This window comes from Vulpes vulpes, chromosome 10 (assembly GCF_048418805.1).
Source record: "Vulpes vulpes isolate BD-2025 chromosome 10, VulVul3, whole genome shotgun sequence".
Taxonomy (NCBI): Eukaryota; Metazoa; Chordata; class Mammalia; order Carnivora; family Canidae; genus Vulpes; species Vulpes vulpes.
In genome coordinates this window covers 70,919,801-70,936,854 of record NC_132789.1, presented here as the reverse complement: position 1 = coordinate 70,936,854, position 17,054 = coordinate 70,919,801, and the positions used below count along the sequence as shown (strand labels likewise).

Below are 17,054 nucleotides of genomic sequence, written 5' to 3'. Positions count from 1 at the left end.
CCCCAGGCGGGGCTCGGTCCCACCGCCCGAGATCACAGACCTGAGAATAAATCCACAGTCCCACGCTGCATGGATTGAGCCACCCCAGCTATGATTTTTGGACTTAAGTAACGACGTGGTGCCTGGAAGTCAGTTTGGAGTCCACACGCCCTGTTTATCTGTGACCTTCTTCTTCTAATTCTTTTTTTTTTCTTTTTCACTGAAACAGACGCATTAACGTTGCTTCAGTGGATACGCCTGTTAGCAGCACAGGACTTGAAGTTCCTTGGGAGTCGGGCCACACAGGGGCTTTCCAAGGAGAAGGGGTTAGAGACCTCCGCCCATTACACACTGGCGCGACGATCCAAAAAGGACGCCCCTAAACTTCTCTTGCCAACTCAAATTCGTTTCTCCCTCTCCTTCCTTCTGCTTCTTTACTTTCTCTCTGGCCGAAATCAGAAGCGAGAAGGGAGCACAGAAAGGAGACCGGGGATCGAAGCCGAGGCGGGAAGCCCAGCGGACGGGAGAAGCGTGTCCGCGACTCCCTGCTTTGCCGCGGAAGTGAGGGTCCCGTGCAGCCTCGGTCGAGAGCAGGGTCCGGCCGACCAGCCTGACCGAGCGGCGCGGACCCTCCCCGGGGCCCTCCTCCCGCGGGGCGCGGGGCCCGGGGCCCGGGGCCCGGGGCTCCCCGCCCGCCTCCCCCCGCGGGCTCGCGGCCGCCGCGCGGGCACGGCCCCTGACGGACGCGGGCGTGCGCTCGGCCGCCGCGGCGTCCCCCGGCCCGCCGGAAGGAGGGGCGGTGCCAGCGTCCCGCCGCCTGTCCGTCACGCGGCCGCCCACGCCGCCGCCGCCTCCGATTGGTCGCAGGCCCGGGCCGGGCCCCTCGAGGCCCCGCCCCCCGCGGACGGACAGGCCGGGAGGGCGTGGCGGCGGCGGCGGCGGGCGGCCCGCCCGGCTGTCAGTTACGGGGGCGGCCCGGCCGGCGGGCGCGCGCTCCCTGTCGCCGCCTGTGGGGAAGTCGGGGCCGCCGGAGCGGCCGCCGCCACCGCCTATCCCCGGCCTCCTCCCGGGTGCCTTCCCGACTCCGTGTCCCCCGCTCGCGCAGCGCCGGGTCGTGAGGGGGCCCGCGCAGGGTCCGAGAGTCACCGCGGCGGCCCGGGCGGCGTTTAAACCATGTTCAGGAGGATTCTGCAGAGGGTAAGCGAGTGCAGCCGTCCGGCGGGCGGCACGTGAGCGGAGCCCGCCGCCGCCGCCGCCGCGCTGAGGGGCCGAGGCGGTGGCTCCTGCCTCCTGTAGGCCCCGCAGCCGGGAGGTGGTTAGGCCTCGGCCGTCGGCGCCGGGGGCGGGCCGCGGGGGAGGGCGGGCGGCGGCGCGGCGGGGCGGCGGGGCGGGCGGGCCGGAGCCCGGGCGGCCGCCGAGGCCCCCGAGGCCCCCGCGGCCCCGCGCGCCCAGGCCCGGCCGGCGTCGCGCTCCCCTGGGGGCTGTCAGCGCGGCGGGCGGCGGGCGGCGGGCGGCGGGGCGGGAGGGTGTGGTGCGGCGCGTTCCTCCCCGGCCCGGGGACGCCGCTGCCGACCCGAGTCGGTGCCTCGCCCGGCGGGGAGCGCCCGGCCCCTCCGCCGCCCGGCTTCGCGCGCACCTGCCGCCCTGGGCCGCGGGTTCGCGGGGGTAACGTGCCCAAGCCCGGCCTAGCTCGGGCCCAGTCGTAGTCCCGACACTTCCTGGCGAAACCCGCCGAGGAGGAGGAGATTACTCACTGTTGGAAACTTTTTTTTTTTTCCCTCCCCCAATTAAAAATGCGTTTCCCCCTCTCAGCCCCGGTACCTTTTTTTTTTGAGCTCTCCGAGAATAAATTCGCAGTCCGCTTCGTCTAGTGTTCAACGCTCGCTCCGTCCCTTTCTGCCAGCGCTGTCCCTACTGGAAAGCTGGAAAAACCTGAAGCTGTAAAGCCAAGAGCATTGGAAAGCTGTACGTGTGTTGTTCAGAGATCGATTCCTAGCATAAGAAGAGCATCATTTCCTACAAGCGTTGCTGTCACTCAAGGTTTTGTTTTGGATAGCTTTTCTTTTCTTTTCTTTTTTTGGAATCTGAGAAGCTGCAACAAACTGTAAACGATTGAAAAGTTGGGGCAAACTGATTAGTTGGTTACTGAGGGAGTAGGATTACTGGTTCACAGGACGGAAGAAATTAGTGAATTTGTAGTATTTAGCCAAGGAATGTGCCAAAGACAGTTGAGTCATCCACTATATGGAAAGGGAGTGTCCTTGGCTCCTGCACAGCTTTGTGAAATGGTCAAGTCATGTGAGACTTGGTCGTGCATCAGGGGAGAAATAGTTAACTTTTGTATCTGCCGCCCTGTATTGACATCTGATGATTTTTTTTTTTTTTTTTTGCAGTGGTTTTGTCAGAAATCTTGATAAGCTGATGATTTTGGCAATAGCAAGGACATGCCCTTTACCCCTGCCGTCCCTTCCTGGGTCCAGCAGTAAAGACGAGTGTGCATGATTTACTTGTGGTACTTGGGGAGAGGGTTTCCTTCTAGTCCAACCTGGAGGAACCGATTATCCCCTCATCCCTCAGACTGTGTTTCCATTATAGTTGCACATCTGAAAATTAGTCTGCCTATGGTTTGCTTTAAAGTTGATAAATAAAACGAGGTGTTTCTTGAGTCAGGCAGGAGTGGCGTCTGGTAGGGGCGCCTGGCTGGCTTCATTGCAGAAGCAATGCCATTCTTGACCTAGGAGTCCCGAGTCTGAGCCTCATGTTGGGTGGAGAGGTTATTAAAAAAATACATGAATAAACTTTGAAAAAAAGAGTAGCTTCTGGTAGTTATAGTTTTCGGAAATACAGGATGCTTTCCCGTCCTCTTGGTTTAATGTTGTTAAGCATTACCGTTGTCTAAGGACCGAAGACCACGTGTTGGTGCATGCAGGACTATTACAGAAGTTTCAAATGAAACTGCAAATTTGGGATTCTGATCATTGCTGAAATGTGACATGTGATCATCACATATGAATAAGTCAGTTGACAACTGACTTTTTTTTTTTTAATTTTATTGATTTATTCATGAGAGAGAGGCAGAGACACAGGCAGAGAGAGAAGCAGGCTCCATGCAAGGAGCCTGATGTGGGACTGGATCCCGGGTCTCCAGGACCACGCCCCGGGCTGAAGGGGGCGCTAGACCACTGAGCCACCGGTGCTGCCCGGCAACTGACTTTCTTAACCAAGGCACTACTGATATTTGTGACTGGATAGTTCTTTTTTTTGTGGAGGGCTGTCCTTTTGCATTCTAAGATGATGTTCTGGCTTCTGGTCATTTCATGCGGTTAGCACTCCACCCCTCCCCCCACCCCTTTCCCCTTTTGTGACAACCAAAAAAAAAAATATATATTTTAAAGAAATTCATAGAGACAGAGAGAGAGGGGCAGAGACACAGGCAGAGGGAGAAGCAGGCTCCATGCAGGAAGCCCGATGTGGACTCGGTTCCGGGTCTCCAGGATCACACCCCAGGCTGCAGGCGGCGCTAAACCGCCGCACCCCCGGGGCTACCCCAAAAATATCTCTTGATTGAGAACCACTGTGTTAAGTGTGTATACTCTTTTATAGGAAAATTTGAATTGTTTCTCACAGTTACTTTTTCCCCTTGTGTATTTATATTGAGTGTCAGTAATCACCAGACATATGCAAGGGACTGGGAAATGGTTTATAAGGTATGGGTCCTCCCTTTAAAACTCACAGCCAGGTAGGAGAAGTGGACATTTAACAGTGATTACAGTGCTGTGTAATAGAAGAAGAGTGCCCTGGGTGCCTCTGTGTGAGGGTGTTGGGATCCTCAGGAGAAGCTTCTGGTAGGAGGTCATATTCGAAGCTCCAAAGAGGGAGGGGCATGTCAGGCAAGAGGGAGCCCGAAATGCCAAGGCATGAAGTCATGAAAGGGTAGGAGGAATGTGAACAATTAAGTTTAGGAAGTGAAATGAGGTGCAGGGATAGGTGGGAGATGAAGATGCCAGGGTAGTAGAGGCTGGATCCCTAGAGGACTTAGACTACCTTCAGAGGAGTTCAGCTTTATCTTGCAGATGGCTCACTGTTACTGCTCAGCATATAATAGGGGTGTTTTGATAAAAAACCTTAAAGAAATCTGGTGACTTGTATTACTAGTTTAGAACCTAAACTATTATTATTAAGTCCACAGGTGGTATTTAACTAACAAGTATAACTAGAATCTTTATGTAACATGGCAACCGTTTTATTTTACCCCACCCTGATAAATCTTGTTTCTCAACAGAGGTAATAAGATACAAGATTAAGACAAAAGTTGCTAATTTAGAGATTTGTTTGAAATGGTCTCGTGCTTTGGGATTATATTGCATTATTTTAATATTCTGTTTTAGATGGCATTTTCTTTTTAACTTTTGTTATTTTCTTCTGAATAGTGTCCTTTAAAAAGCGTTTTTGAAAGAAGATACGGACAATATGCTTACAATCCATTGTAACTCAGTATTTGAAGGCTGTAGTGGTACAGAGAAGGAAAGATCAGAATGAACCTGGGTGAGTGGGGAGTCTTCTTGGAGAAAATGAGCATGAGACGGGGTTTTGAGGAATGTGTGTGTGTTTAGGAGAGGTCTTAGAGAAGAAAGTTTCTTTTTAGGAAGGAGTTACAGTATAAGCAAAGATGCAGAGATGGGAATAAGTTCATTTTTCCATGCCCTTCCTCCTTCCTTTGAACATTGCCTTTTTTTTTTTTAAGATTTTATTTTTATTTATTCATGAGAGAGACAGAGGCAAAGACACAGGCAGAGGGAGAATCATATTGCCTTTTAATAAACAGATATTAATAACACTTGCTATGTGCTAGAAACTGGGGACACAGCAGTGAATAAGATACAGTCCTTAGCCTCAAGTAGCTTAAACCTTACCACATCTGGAGGCCCATGATGTCTTTCTGTCCTCCGTAGGTGCTGTTAATTTTGATTACCTTGTCAGAGGTCGGGGGTAGCCGAATTTTTTGATTATATAATATTTTTTTCTTCTTTTACAGTTAATAGGCATCTACCTAGAAGATCATGTACATATCTTGCTCCTTACCAACATTTGCCATTAATTTAGCATTCATTGTTCATTCTTGCCCGATCTAGTCTTCTCTGTAATGACTGCAAAATGATGATTTTTCCACTCCGGCATTCCCTTCACCTTTACCAGGTGATCTTTGGCTTTCCTGTTCTTTTCCTCCCTCTCAGCTTCTTTTCTTCTTTCCTATTTTAATGGACTCATAATTTCAATTTTTAAAAGTGGTTTATAACTCATTATGATACTTAATTATTTTGGTGCTCATATTTGAACAGTGGGAGCCTTTTCAGTGTGGCTCCTATGTTTTGACATGGTCCTATGATTTTTTTTCTTCCTTCCCTTTTTTTTAGTCCTTTACTTTCTGGCATAACAGTGTATTCTAAGCTCATCCATTACTCTTTCCCAGCCCTGAAATTAGCCATTTCTCTGATGAACCTTATTTCTTATAGTAAGGAATGGTATTAGAAACCCAAGTCTGGGGTGGCTTTCCTTCTCATTTCAACAGACAAATCTGACATTTTGAACTTTATTCTGTAGGCATTAGGAAATCAATAAGATTTTATTAAGCAGTGAAATATTTGGTATGCAGGAGAGGCAAAATTTTCCACTACCTTCTTTGGGTGTCTGGCTGGACCTAAGAATTAAACATATAAAGCAGATTAACAGGAGAAAGGATACACATTTTATTAAATTTTTACATATACACAGGCAGCTTCACAAGAGAATTTAAAGTCTTTCTACAGAATTTGGGTGCCAGACACCCAAAGAAGGTGGATGAAATTGTGCCTCTCCTGCATACCGAATGTTAGAAGTAGCCAAGATAATAAGGGTTAGTTTAACAGCGTTGTTTATACAGATTTCTCAGCCCCAAATTTTCTGTCTTTGGTGATGAGAATATCTTTTTCTCTCCCTGTACTTTCCACATGAGAATTTTATCTCCTTTCAGGAAGAAGAAAGAGGGTCAGAGTGTTCTTGTGTACCTGCTGTTTTAGTGCCTTTAATTAAAAATAATCAATATGCCAAAGTGGCATATTTTGGGGGTGATATCTTGGTTTTCTTTAGGCACAAAGCAGAAGTTAAAAATGTTTGTTTTTAGGAAGATTAATTGGTCAGTTGCATGTGATACATTAACACCATAGGGGAGGAGTGCCTGGGTGGCTCAGTAGGTTAAGCATCTACCTTTGGCTCAGGTCATGATCATGATCCCAGAGTCCTGGGATCATGTCCCATATTGGGCTCCTTGCTCAGTGAGTGGTCTGCTTCTCTCTCCTTCACCCTCTGTTCCTCCCCCGTTCGTGCTCTTTCTCTGTCTCCAGTAAATAAATAAAATCTTAAAAAAAAAAAAAATCTCAAACAACCTGTAAAGGAGTACAGGCAGAGATCAGATAGAAATTTTAATATTTTAGGCTCTGAGAAATTATGATTTGCATTAGAGTGATGACAATGTGACAGAAAAAAGGGTGATGAATAGGGAAGAAGACCTTTTTTTTTTTTTTAAGATTTATTTATTTGAGAGAAAGAGAGAGAGGTGCGTGCACACACACACCTGTATGCAAGCAAGGGGAAGGACAGAGGAAGAGGAAGAGAATTCCTTAAGCAGACTCCATGCTGAGTGTGGAGCCTATGTAGGACTCAGTCTCATAACCCTGAGATCATAACCTTGAGCCCAAATTAAGAGTTGGACGCTCAACTGACTGAGCCATCCAGACACCCCCAGAAGACCTTTCAAGCATATCTATTCCTCACATGTCTAGTATGGGCCCACCGTGTGCTGTGGATACACTGATGAGTGAAGAGACGTAAACCCCTGTGGAGCTTAGTGAAAGAGGAACTGTTCAGAGAATCCCATAGCTTTTTGGTCACATGAATGAGTCTTAAGAAGCAAAGGCATGGGGAGATCCACGAGCATATAGCAAGAGGGCCCTGATCTAAACTGAGATATTAGGGAAGGCCTCCCTGTCTGGTTACACATTTAAGTTTGATGGAATTATTACTAATTTATTAAATTTTAAAATGTGGAATTATTTTCTCTTTGTGTAGATTTTAGTGTGTTAAGAATAGAGATTGAGGTATAAAAGAACCAGGGCTAGAACTAAGTTTTCTGTTCTTATCTTGGTGGTCTTTTGCTTGTGTCAAAGAGACCGTATGATTCGTGGTTTATAGCCTGAACTCTGGGGCCATAGTCCTGGGGTGGTATTTGTATCCCATTTACTAGCTGAGTAGCTTTGGGCACGTTATTTGATTTGTCTGTGTCTCATTAAAATGATCGTAATAATAGTACCTGTCTCATAGGATTGTTGTTGTAAGGACTGACTGAATGAGTACTTGTCAAGGTCTTTGACAGTATCTGGCACACGGTAAGCTCTCTGTAAATGTTACCTGCTGCTAATGTTGGTATTTTATTATTATGACTATATACTCCAAATTTCTTTAAGGAATACTTTTTTTATCACCACTTCTTTTTTTTTTTAATCATGCATGTATGTTTGTGTAGACATTCATCACACCATTGGGCATTTATTCTGTGCTACTTACTTTGCTGGGCTTGGGGATAAAAAAACTCTTAAGGAGTTTTAATGGGGGAGACAGATACTTAAATAATTACAAAGTAATGTGATCAGTGTTAATAGATACCCAGAGGAAGAGTTTGGTGAGTACAAAAGAAAAAGTAACTAATCTTGTGAGGGAAGGTTTGTAGGGAGATTGTTGGACTGGAGATTGTGGAAGACCTTACAGAGGCTGGAAGTGATAGGCAAAGAGGAGCAAGGAAGAGAAGCCATCTTTAGAGACAGGGACCAAGCAAATGCAAGAGCATGAAACAGTCTAGCACAGCATTAGAAGAGTTGTGAATATTTCTGGATGTGAGTAGTTATAAGAGATGAGACCAGAAAGAGGTTGGACTTTATACTATATACAGTAAGGAGCCATGGAAAGTTTTTTTTTTTTTTTTAAGATTTTATTTATTCAAGAGAGACAGAGAGAGAGAGAGAGAGAGAGAGAGGCAGGCAGAGACACAGGCAGAGGGAGAAGCAGGCTCCATGCAGGGAACCTGCCATGGGACTTGATCCCTGGTCTCCAGGATCACGCCCTAGGCCAAAGGCAAGCACTAAACTGCTGAGCCACCCAGGCTGCCCAGAAAGTTTTTAAATTATCAAATTTGTAATAAGGAAAACCCTCCAAAAATATTTTTCATAGGTTATCTTTATAAAAAGTAAATTGAATGTATCGCTCTTCTGTCTAAAATATATTGATGAATAATCAGTGCCCTTTGGAGATGTCCAAACTCTTTGCCTTGGTACACTTGGCCCATAATGCTCTGTCCTTTTATAGGATTTTAGGCTTATCTTCACCTACCTCTCTGAACATGCTCTTGACCTTTCCATTCTCACTAATTGTTTCTCCCAACTTACTCTATTCTCTCATCCTTTCATACTCTGTAGAACAGCTTTATTCTGTTCAGACTGTCCTACCTCATTTGTAGACATTGCTCAATTCAGGTGACACTGGGAGTTTTTGATTACTTTTTTTTTCTTCTCCCCAAACATCCCCATACTAATTAGAACAGGCTTTTGGTACTAGACCATAATTTAAGGCCTGTGTTCCTCCAGTTATGAGGGTGAGATCTTGTAAAAATTTCAAGCTTTCTGAAAAGCTTGAAATTTGCTTTATCTGTAAGTTGAGGATATTATGTATCTCACAGTGTTGTGGAAGGATTAAATGAAGTAATGTTCATGAAGCATTCACTGCAGTATCCAGCGTTCAGTAGACATTTAGTATATGATAGTTGAGTTCAGATCTCTAGAAAATTTATGTTGTTTTTGTAATTTGTTTATTTCACCATTTCCCTATTAGACTTGAGCTCCCTTAGTGGAGGGATTTTGTTTTCTTTTTTAGTGTGTAGAATCTAACTTAGTATTTGATGCTTGATGTTTTTCAGTAATATATGTTGACTACTTGGTGACTCTTTAGAGAGGGTGGCTCCATTAGGGAAGAGACTGACTAGAAAATAATAACTTTTTAGTTCTAAAATTGCTGCACATTATTATTATTATTAATTAAGCATTTTATTTATTAATTTGAGAGAGAGTGAGGAGAGAGAGCACACGTGTGCATGAGCCAGGTGTGATGGAGGGGGGAGAAGCAGACTCCCCACCCAGCTGGGAGCCTGGTGTGGGGCTTAATCCCAAGACCCTGGGATCATGACCTGAGCTGAAGTCAGACACTTAACTAATTGAGCCATTCAGGCGCCCCTAAAATTGTTGCACATTAGAATCATTTGGAATTCTTAAAAAAAAAAAAAAAGGATTCTGAAGTCCCTCTATTGTATCAATTTCTGGATCTTCAGTTTTCAGTTCAGGAGATGAAGAAAACTTGAATTTAGACAATGGCTTTGGGGATAGAGAAAGAATGATTTTCAAGAAAATTAAGATGTAAAATTGATAGGGCTTATTGACCTTTGAGTAGTTTGGGCAGCTGAGGGGGTGGTGGAATTGGACTAAGGTAAAGAATAGAGAGGGAAGAATAACAGGTTTGGGAAGGAAGATGAATGTGAGCTAGATGAGTGCCCATCCCAGTGGAGATGTTCATAAAGTAGGTGGAAATATAGGTCCAGCACTTAGGAGACAAGTGGAGGCAAGTATAAGATATGTACAAATACATATCTTGAAGAGAGGTAAGTACTGAGAAGTGTCCACTGAATGGAACAGTTGAGTCATACCTAGTTCAGTTTTAGGAGAGTCACAGGGACAAATTGGGAAGTAAGGAAGTAGAATCAGGGAGCACAGACTACTTTCTGAGGAATATGGAATAGAGGAAGCAGAAACTAATTAAATATTAAATACATGAATGAAATTTGTCATCCTTGGACAACATTCTGATAAATGATTTTTATTTTCAAGGATTATAAACTTCCTCAATCAGTTTAAGTTGAAAGGGGGGTTTATTATAAAGTTTCAAAATGATCATTGAGCAAGAATTGCTGTACACTTGGGCCTTAAGAGAATGGTGTTAGAGACAGAGGCATTTCTTCTCTTTGTTTTACTCTTTCATAGACTGCTGGCATCTTGTCTCTGATTCTGCGACCATCCTCCTTGTTGCTGCTTACTCAGTGTGTTCAAGACCCCAGATGGTCATCTGACCACTCAATTCTGTTTACTTTTCACCTTAGCTTTGTATAACCAATTGGTCCAATGTCTCAATTCCCAAAATCCAAGAGAAGACTTTAAAATGTCCTCTGCATCTTTTCTTGTTGGATCATGCTTAGGTCTCTGGATGGCCAAAGACGTTCATTGATGGTTTAGTCAACTGAGGTTGGAAGTGGAGTGTGGTTATATAATACTTAGGACTATTCCTTCTAGAAGTTGTGGTACCATGAAACATACAATTTACACATTGTTCTTCTAGAAATAAACTTTACCATGGCTCTGAAATAGTGATAATAGTTATGATTAAGTTCATTTGATTCTAGGAATAAAGAATTCATCAGGTTAGCTCAAAAGTAGCATAGTAGTGAGTATAAGGATGTGCTCAGCAGTAAGAAAGATGGAATTTCATGGAAATTCAGAACCAAACATTTAATATGGGGTTGATCCTCTCAGACATTTTTACTGGAAGGCTTTGAAGGCTCCATGGCAGTGCTATCAGGGACTTTCTTGACTGGGCTTTATAGATTTTCACTGTAGAGTTGAACTGTTAAAGGACTCAGTGACTCTTAATATATTTGTGTTCCCTGTATCTAAATACTTTTGTTTCACCTCTCAGCTAATTTTCTTACCCTCTATTCTAGTTTTTTTTCTTCACAGCTTCTGCATACTCAGAGTCTTGGTCTTTTGAAACTTTGATGAGGTTATAGCTTTGATTTGCTGAACACTTTTATGTACTCTTACTTTACCTCATGATTACTCTGTTTATCTGTTTAGTGCCAGTTTGTGTGTTAATTAATCATTTCTTTTCATATATCGCAATTCACAGGCCTAATCATGGAACTCAGCAGTAGCTCACTCTTGGCATTGGGCACTTTTTCTTTTTTTGCTACTGGGCCATTTTATTGGCTGCTAGCTAACTTATGAATATCTGCTATTTGGTCCAGCTGATTACATCTTTGGTCAGTTGGCAATAGACACAGTCATATAACTGGCTATCTTGGACTATGTTTTCAACATGGTGTATGGTAAGATAGCTTTTTTTAGGAATGGAAACATGGCTTTTGCCTGTGCAATGACTGATTGACATATTTAGTACAATAACATGAATAATTTAGTTGCATTGACATCTGTTTAAGTATTGCATAGACTATACCAGTAATTGAAATTTAAAATCATCCTTTATCCCCTCATTTCAGTTTATGGCTAAGTTTTACATAACTATGCTAATAATAGAAGTTTTTAGAGTCTCATTGATACTTTGGACTTTATTTTTTGATATAACCTCGTATCTGTTTGCAACTTTTAAATATTTTAAGCAATAATCTAGTTTTAAAAATAAAAATATTTGAAAATAAAATTTTGTTTCTGGTTATGAAAATAAACCATGTATATCACAGAAATTTAAGTAGGTCAGAGAAGGAAAATTGAAAAGAAGCAAAAGTGTAGTATAGTGGATAGTTTAACATTAAGAGCACAAGCTTTGAAGTCAGATGGAATTCCAGCTTTGTGCATTACATTTGTAATCTTAGCTAACAACTTATTTAGCTTCTTTAACTGTATTTTCCCTCCCTTGGCTACATGGAAGCAATCCCTTTGACTTTATTCAAAAGATTGTTTTAAGCATTAAATGACATAATGTAGACAGAGAGCTTGGTATTCTTGCCTGTCAGAGAGGTTATATGTTAGCTATTACTATTAATAGAAAGAGAATATTTCATTTAGCCAGACTACCAACTGACATTTCTTTAACTAGTATAAAACTCAAGTTTCTTATGCGCATGATTTTGAAAATGCAAATGATTCAGAAGAAGCTGGTATTGAGTTATACAATAAGATTCATGCCTCAGGGTTATTTTGATTTTATTAAGTTTTTGGTAAAGTCACCAGGGCAAAATAGGGAAATCTGTAATTTGGAATCAGGAGATTTGGGTTCACGTTCTTTGGCAAATCATTGAGTTTTTCTGGGCTTCACTTTCCTTATCTGTCCACTGTGAGTGCACTACCTTAGGTGATTTCTCACGTGCTTTTTAGGTTAAAGCTGTTATTTGAAAATCAAGAAAGTACCAAGATTTTACAAATGCAGATCATTTGCAACCCTAAAGTAGCATTTTAAGTGAGTTATGTAACAAGTCCAAATAACGTTTACCCGATTTTCTAGCACCTTTGCTGAGAAAAACTGTCTTCAGGAAGCAAGGATTCAGTGATAAAATTTGGTAACTCGTGTAAGGTGACTGTCATGGCACTTGCGTGTAGTAGGTTCCAGAAGATAGTAGGTCTCCTTCTCTACTGAGATCGGCCACACCCCCTGCCCTTCTGGTGTATGGCTCTTTATGAGTATCTCAGATGCAAGTAAGGTACACTCATGGTGGTGGATGCTTTGATGCACCACTTAGATCTTCCTTCAGGATGGAAACACATTGCCCTAGCTGCTTACAGTTACGGCTGCTGATGGCATAAAGCTGCATCCTTTTCTGGGAGTTGCCCTAACAAAATAAAGCTGCCTTATGCAAGATTTTGCTCCTTTCTTGGAAGCAGCCTCATTACTGTTCAATGTGGGGAATACAAAGAATCATCTTCTTGCCTTGATTTGGGACTTCTGTAAAGGGCCATCTAGCTTCAGGACTCTTGCTAGGATTAGCTGAGGCTGCTGTGGCAATTGTGTTGCTGATCAGTGCTCTTTATCTTCTTCTGCCCAGTCATGCTGCTCCTGTGCTCACACAGGTGTTCTTGAGAGCACTGCCCAATAAACCTGCTTGCAGATTTCAGAGTTTCAGTGTCTGTTTCCTTGGGAACTCGAATTACAAGTCATCTATTTGAATAGTCTTTGTTAGAGATTTTTATATTATAAAAGATGAGAATTTTCAGGATAGATCTTAATTTTTATGAGCTTTGTGTTCTACTTCTTTGAAACTGATAATCTACGTATCTTTTATAATAGGAATCCATAGCCAGTAGATTAGAATTTCTGTTAGATTCTAAAGTGCTGTATAAGACCATTTGCTGGGATTTTGAGCATGGCCCATTGATGCTGTGTTCAGGAAGTTTTATTATCAGCACCATTCCCAGTTCCCTTGAGAGATTTTAAAACTTCAAAAATGAAAAGTGGCTTCTTCTCCAAACTAGAGTATGAACCCTTATTTTGGTATATTTTTGTGTCTGCCTATCCATATTTGTTGAATCAAAACACATAATACTCTAAATTTGCTTCACATATATAGCTCAATTTTAACTATGTGTTAGATATTTAATTATACATTAGATATTCAAAATATATTAAATGTTAAAAAACTATTACTCTTTTACTTAGTATTGACTTAACTATATGATGTCTGCAAACCCAATTAAGTTACTAATAACTTATCTATAATTTTAATAATCTCAATCACTTACTGACTCGGCTGCTCTTTCTTTCTTCCTTCCTTCCTTTCTCTTCTTCCTTTCTTCTTTTCTTTCTTTTTTTGACCTGGCTGCTTTTGAGAGGTAAATTATTTTCATGTAACCATTAATAATAACTGGTAAAAGTTTTAGAGTTTTGAAATGTCCATAAGTATATATAGAGATTAGAAATATAGTTGACTGTTTCTATGGACTTGCTTTTAAATTAGCCAGTTTAGGACCCAAATGAATCAGGGACTGGGAATTTTAGAGCTAGAAGGATCCATGATCATGATCCGTGATCTATCCCTGTAGTTTATCATTAAAGAAGTTGAGATTAGAGAAATTAAGTGTCTTGATGGGTATCAGATGACTAAGAAATACTTTGGTTAGAAAGAATATTGAATTGGGTTGTGGGAAACCTAAGTTTTAATTGCAAGTTTACCATTAGATAGCAGAGTGATGTCTGTCCACTAAGCCAGATATGCTTTCTAGGGCTTAGTTTCATCATCTATGAAGTCATACAATTGGAACATAATTTCTGAGATGCTCTCCAACTTTTCAAGTTTGATTCTAGTCTTAATAATGATGAGAGCGACTACTATTTGTAGTATATCAAATGCTAGGCACTGGTTTAAACATTTTAAATGTTTTATTTCATTTAATCCTTACAAGAGTTCTATGAGGGTGACATTATTAGTTCTACTTTACAACTGGGAGTTTGGGCTTATAGAAGTTAAATAAATCTACAAAGCTTCTAAGTGGGTAAACTAGAAGTCGAATGCAGGTCCATGTGACTCCAACTTCTATATTCGGAATCACTATTCCTGGATATAGGTGGACTTTTATTTTTGGAACACTTGATAGGCCCTGCTGAAAACAAGAGTTAGTTATATTAGGTAAGTATATGTTTCTGACCCTCTTCTCTGGCAGAGTGTAGTATTGTGTGTCAGTAGGTCAGGCAAGAAAGACTTAGGATGCAGAAGTATGTTGTGTATTAACACAAGATATTTTGGAGAGGGTTGGAATTAGGCGCAACAGGGGGGATAATCTCTTATAAGTTACTTGGAAAGACAAATTGAATAGGGATTACACTCAGTTTAGTATTAATAATTTAACAACATGGGTGGTTGTATTTGCTTGCTCATTAAAGTTGGATGGCTCTAGGTTAGGTGAAATTGCTCACATTTCAGAAAATAAGAATTGTTCTCAGCTGAAAGCTGATATAAATAAGTTAGAGTTAAATGTGGTATATTGGTAAAGAAGCTTGCTATTTCTTAAAAATTTATTTATTTCTTTAAAGTAATCCTACCCACAGTAGGGCCTTGAACTTACCACACCTGAGATCAAGAGTTACATGCTCTACCTGTTGTGCCAGCTGGGTGCTCCAAGAAGCTTACTAATATTGTGTGTGATTTTATGATGGATAGAGAAGCATCTATGGAGTTATTTGGTGCCATAAATTTTTTAGGTCATATTATTGCAAAAGTCTAAGTAAGCCTTCTACTTCAGGATTTAATATGGATCAGGATATATTCGGTTTTAAGAAGGCAGAGAAATAAGAAGGAACTCTGAGGACAAAAAAAAAAGTAATTAGCAAAAATGAATTATGAGACAAGTTTAAAGGTGGTAGAATTATAATGGAGATTAGAATGAAGAGTATTAGTGACCATTTTCAAGGTTGAAGACTTAGAATGAGCAGGAAGGACTTAAGACACAAATTTTATGTGGAGTTTGAGGCTGATATCCAGGAGTTAGAATTAGAGGAGTATAGAAGGTATAAAATGAAGAGTAGAGGGTCCCCTCCCCAGTAATCATTGCTAATAGTTTCTTTGTATTTTCCCAGAATTTTCTGATGCATATATCCATTAATATTATAAAAATATGATCTATTCTTTGTATGAGTTTGAAATTTTTTTACTTAATATAGTTCGGAGGCTTTTAAGTAGCAGCACTTTGAGAATTACTTTTTTTTTTTTTTTCCTTTCTTTCTGAGAGAGAGAGAGTGTATGTGAAAGTGGGCAGAGTCAGGGGGGAGAGGGGCAGCAGGAGAAGGGGAGAGAGTATCTTAAGCAGGCCCCATGCCTAGCACGGAGCCCCATGTGCAGCTTGATCTCATGACCCTGAGATCATGGCCTGAGCTGAGATCATGTCCTAAGCTGAAATCAAGGGTTGGACACTTGATTAACTGAGCCACCCAGGTGTCCCAGAACTATTTCTTTTATATTCTATTCTATGAATTATCAAAATTTAGTTCCCTGTTGAAGGACATTTAGTTTTGTTTCCAGTTTTGCTGTTACAAACAATACTGCAGTGAACATGCTTGTACATATATAGGCGGTACTTTTGCTTGTGTTTGTATAGGTGGTACTCTTTTTCACTGAGTAATTTCCTAAGTACTAGGTCAGAGTATGTACATTTTTTGCATTTAGTTATGTTCCCACTAACACTGTGTGAGAGGCTTGGTTTTCCAACATTATTTCCACCAATGACCATTGTCAAAAAATAAAACATCTTGATATTACTCAAATGCCCTGAAAACTAGACTGACAATTGTCATTTAGTTTTCCAGTTACTTGTTTAACTTAAACAGTTAAAAAAGAAAAGATGAAAAAAAGAATGATGTAAACTTGGAGTAGTTACATTAGTCCTTTTTTAAAAATGTGCTAAAACTATTGGATTTCCTATTAAATTCAAAAGCTAGGCACTGGTTTTATTATGTCCTTACTAGGAATTGTGATGAGTACCTCATTCTGTATAGGGTCCCCAGCCTCAGAAAGGTTCCTTTTCTCTTTTGTGGAGAAGCTACCACATTGCATCTACTATATCTAGTTGTACCTGTTGCATAATAAACCATACTCAAACTTTGGCTTTGATTTAAAACAACCACCATTTTGTTTGCTCTAGATTTTGTGGGTCAGCAATTTTGGGAGGGTTGGCTGAGTAGTTCTTCTACTGGACTCTCTTGAAGTTACTCATATAAGCAGGGGTTATTTGTCAGTTTGTTTGGAATGGATAGTCTAAGGTAGTTACTCAGATTGCTGATTGTATTTGTTGGGCCACATAAGTCTAAGGTTAGTCTGGGCTTATATTATTGTAGCAGAAGAGTTTCCATCAATAAGAGAGCAAATCCCATTGTGCAAGTACTTTTGAAGTGTCTGCTTGTATCTCATTTGCTACTCTACCATTAGCCAAAGTGAGTTTAGTGGCCAGAGTGCATGTGGGAGGGAATTACACAAGAAAATTACAAGGGCATTAAAACAGAGGGGTGATTCACTGAGGGTCATTATTGTAATGATTTAACCCAGATATCACTTTCTTCTTTATATTATGAGTTAGTGTTAAAAGAGTATAAATAAGAGACATGATAGAATTTAAAGGACAGTAGAATTTATTTGAAAGGAAATTCATGAAAGGTTTTATGTCCTTTATGTGGAAAGGACTGATTTTATCAACAGTTGCAAAATGATGATTTTCTAAATCTTTCATTTT

At 41.4% G+C, this 17,054-nt stretch overlaps 1 protein-coding gene across 3 annotated transcripts in view; it reads left to right on the top strand.

Annotated features, from left to right (window-relative positions):
- The first annotated feature begins 916 nt into the window (after positions 1 to 916).
- The window catches only part of EEA1 (early endosome antigen 1), a 109,604-nt gene continuing 93,466 nt past the window's right edge, over positions 917 to 17,054 (top strand). The window contains exon 1 of one of the 3 annotated variants that reach the window (XM_025992220.2): positions 917 to 1,176. In XM_025992220.2, the coding sequence (XP_025848005.1) occupies positions 1,153 to 1,176 (24 nt within the window). In that variant the 5' untranslated portion in view covers positions 917 to 1,152. The remainder of the gene's footprint in view (positions 1,177 to 17,054) is intronic. The other 2 variants (XM_025992221.2, XM_072724566.1) reach the window with 2 other exon arrangements.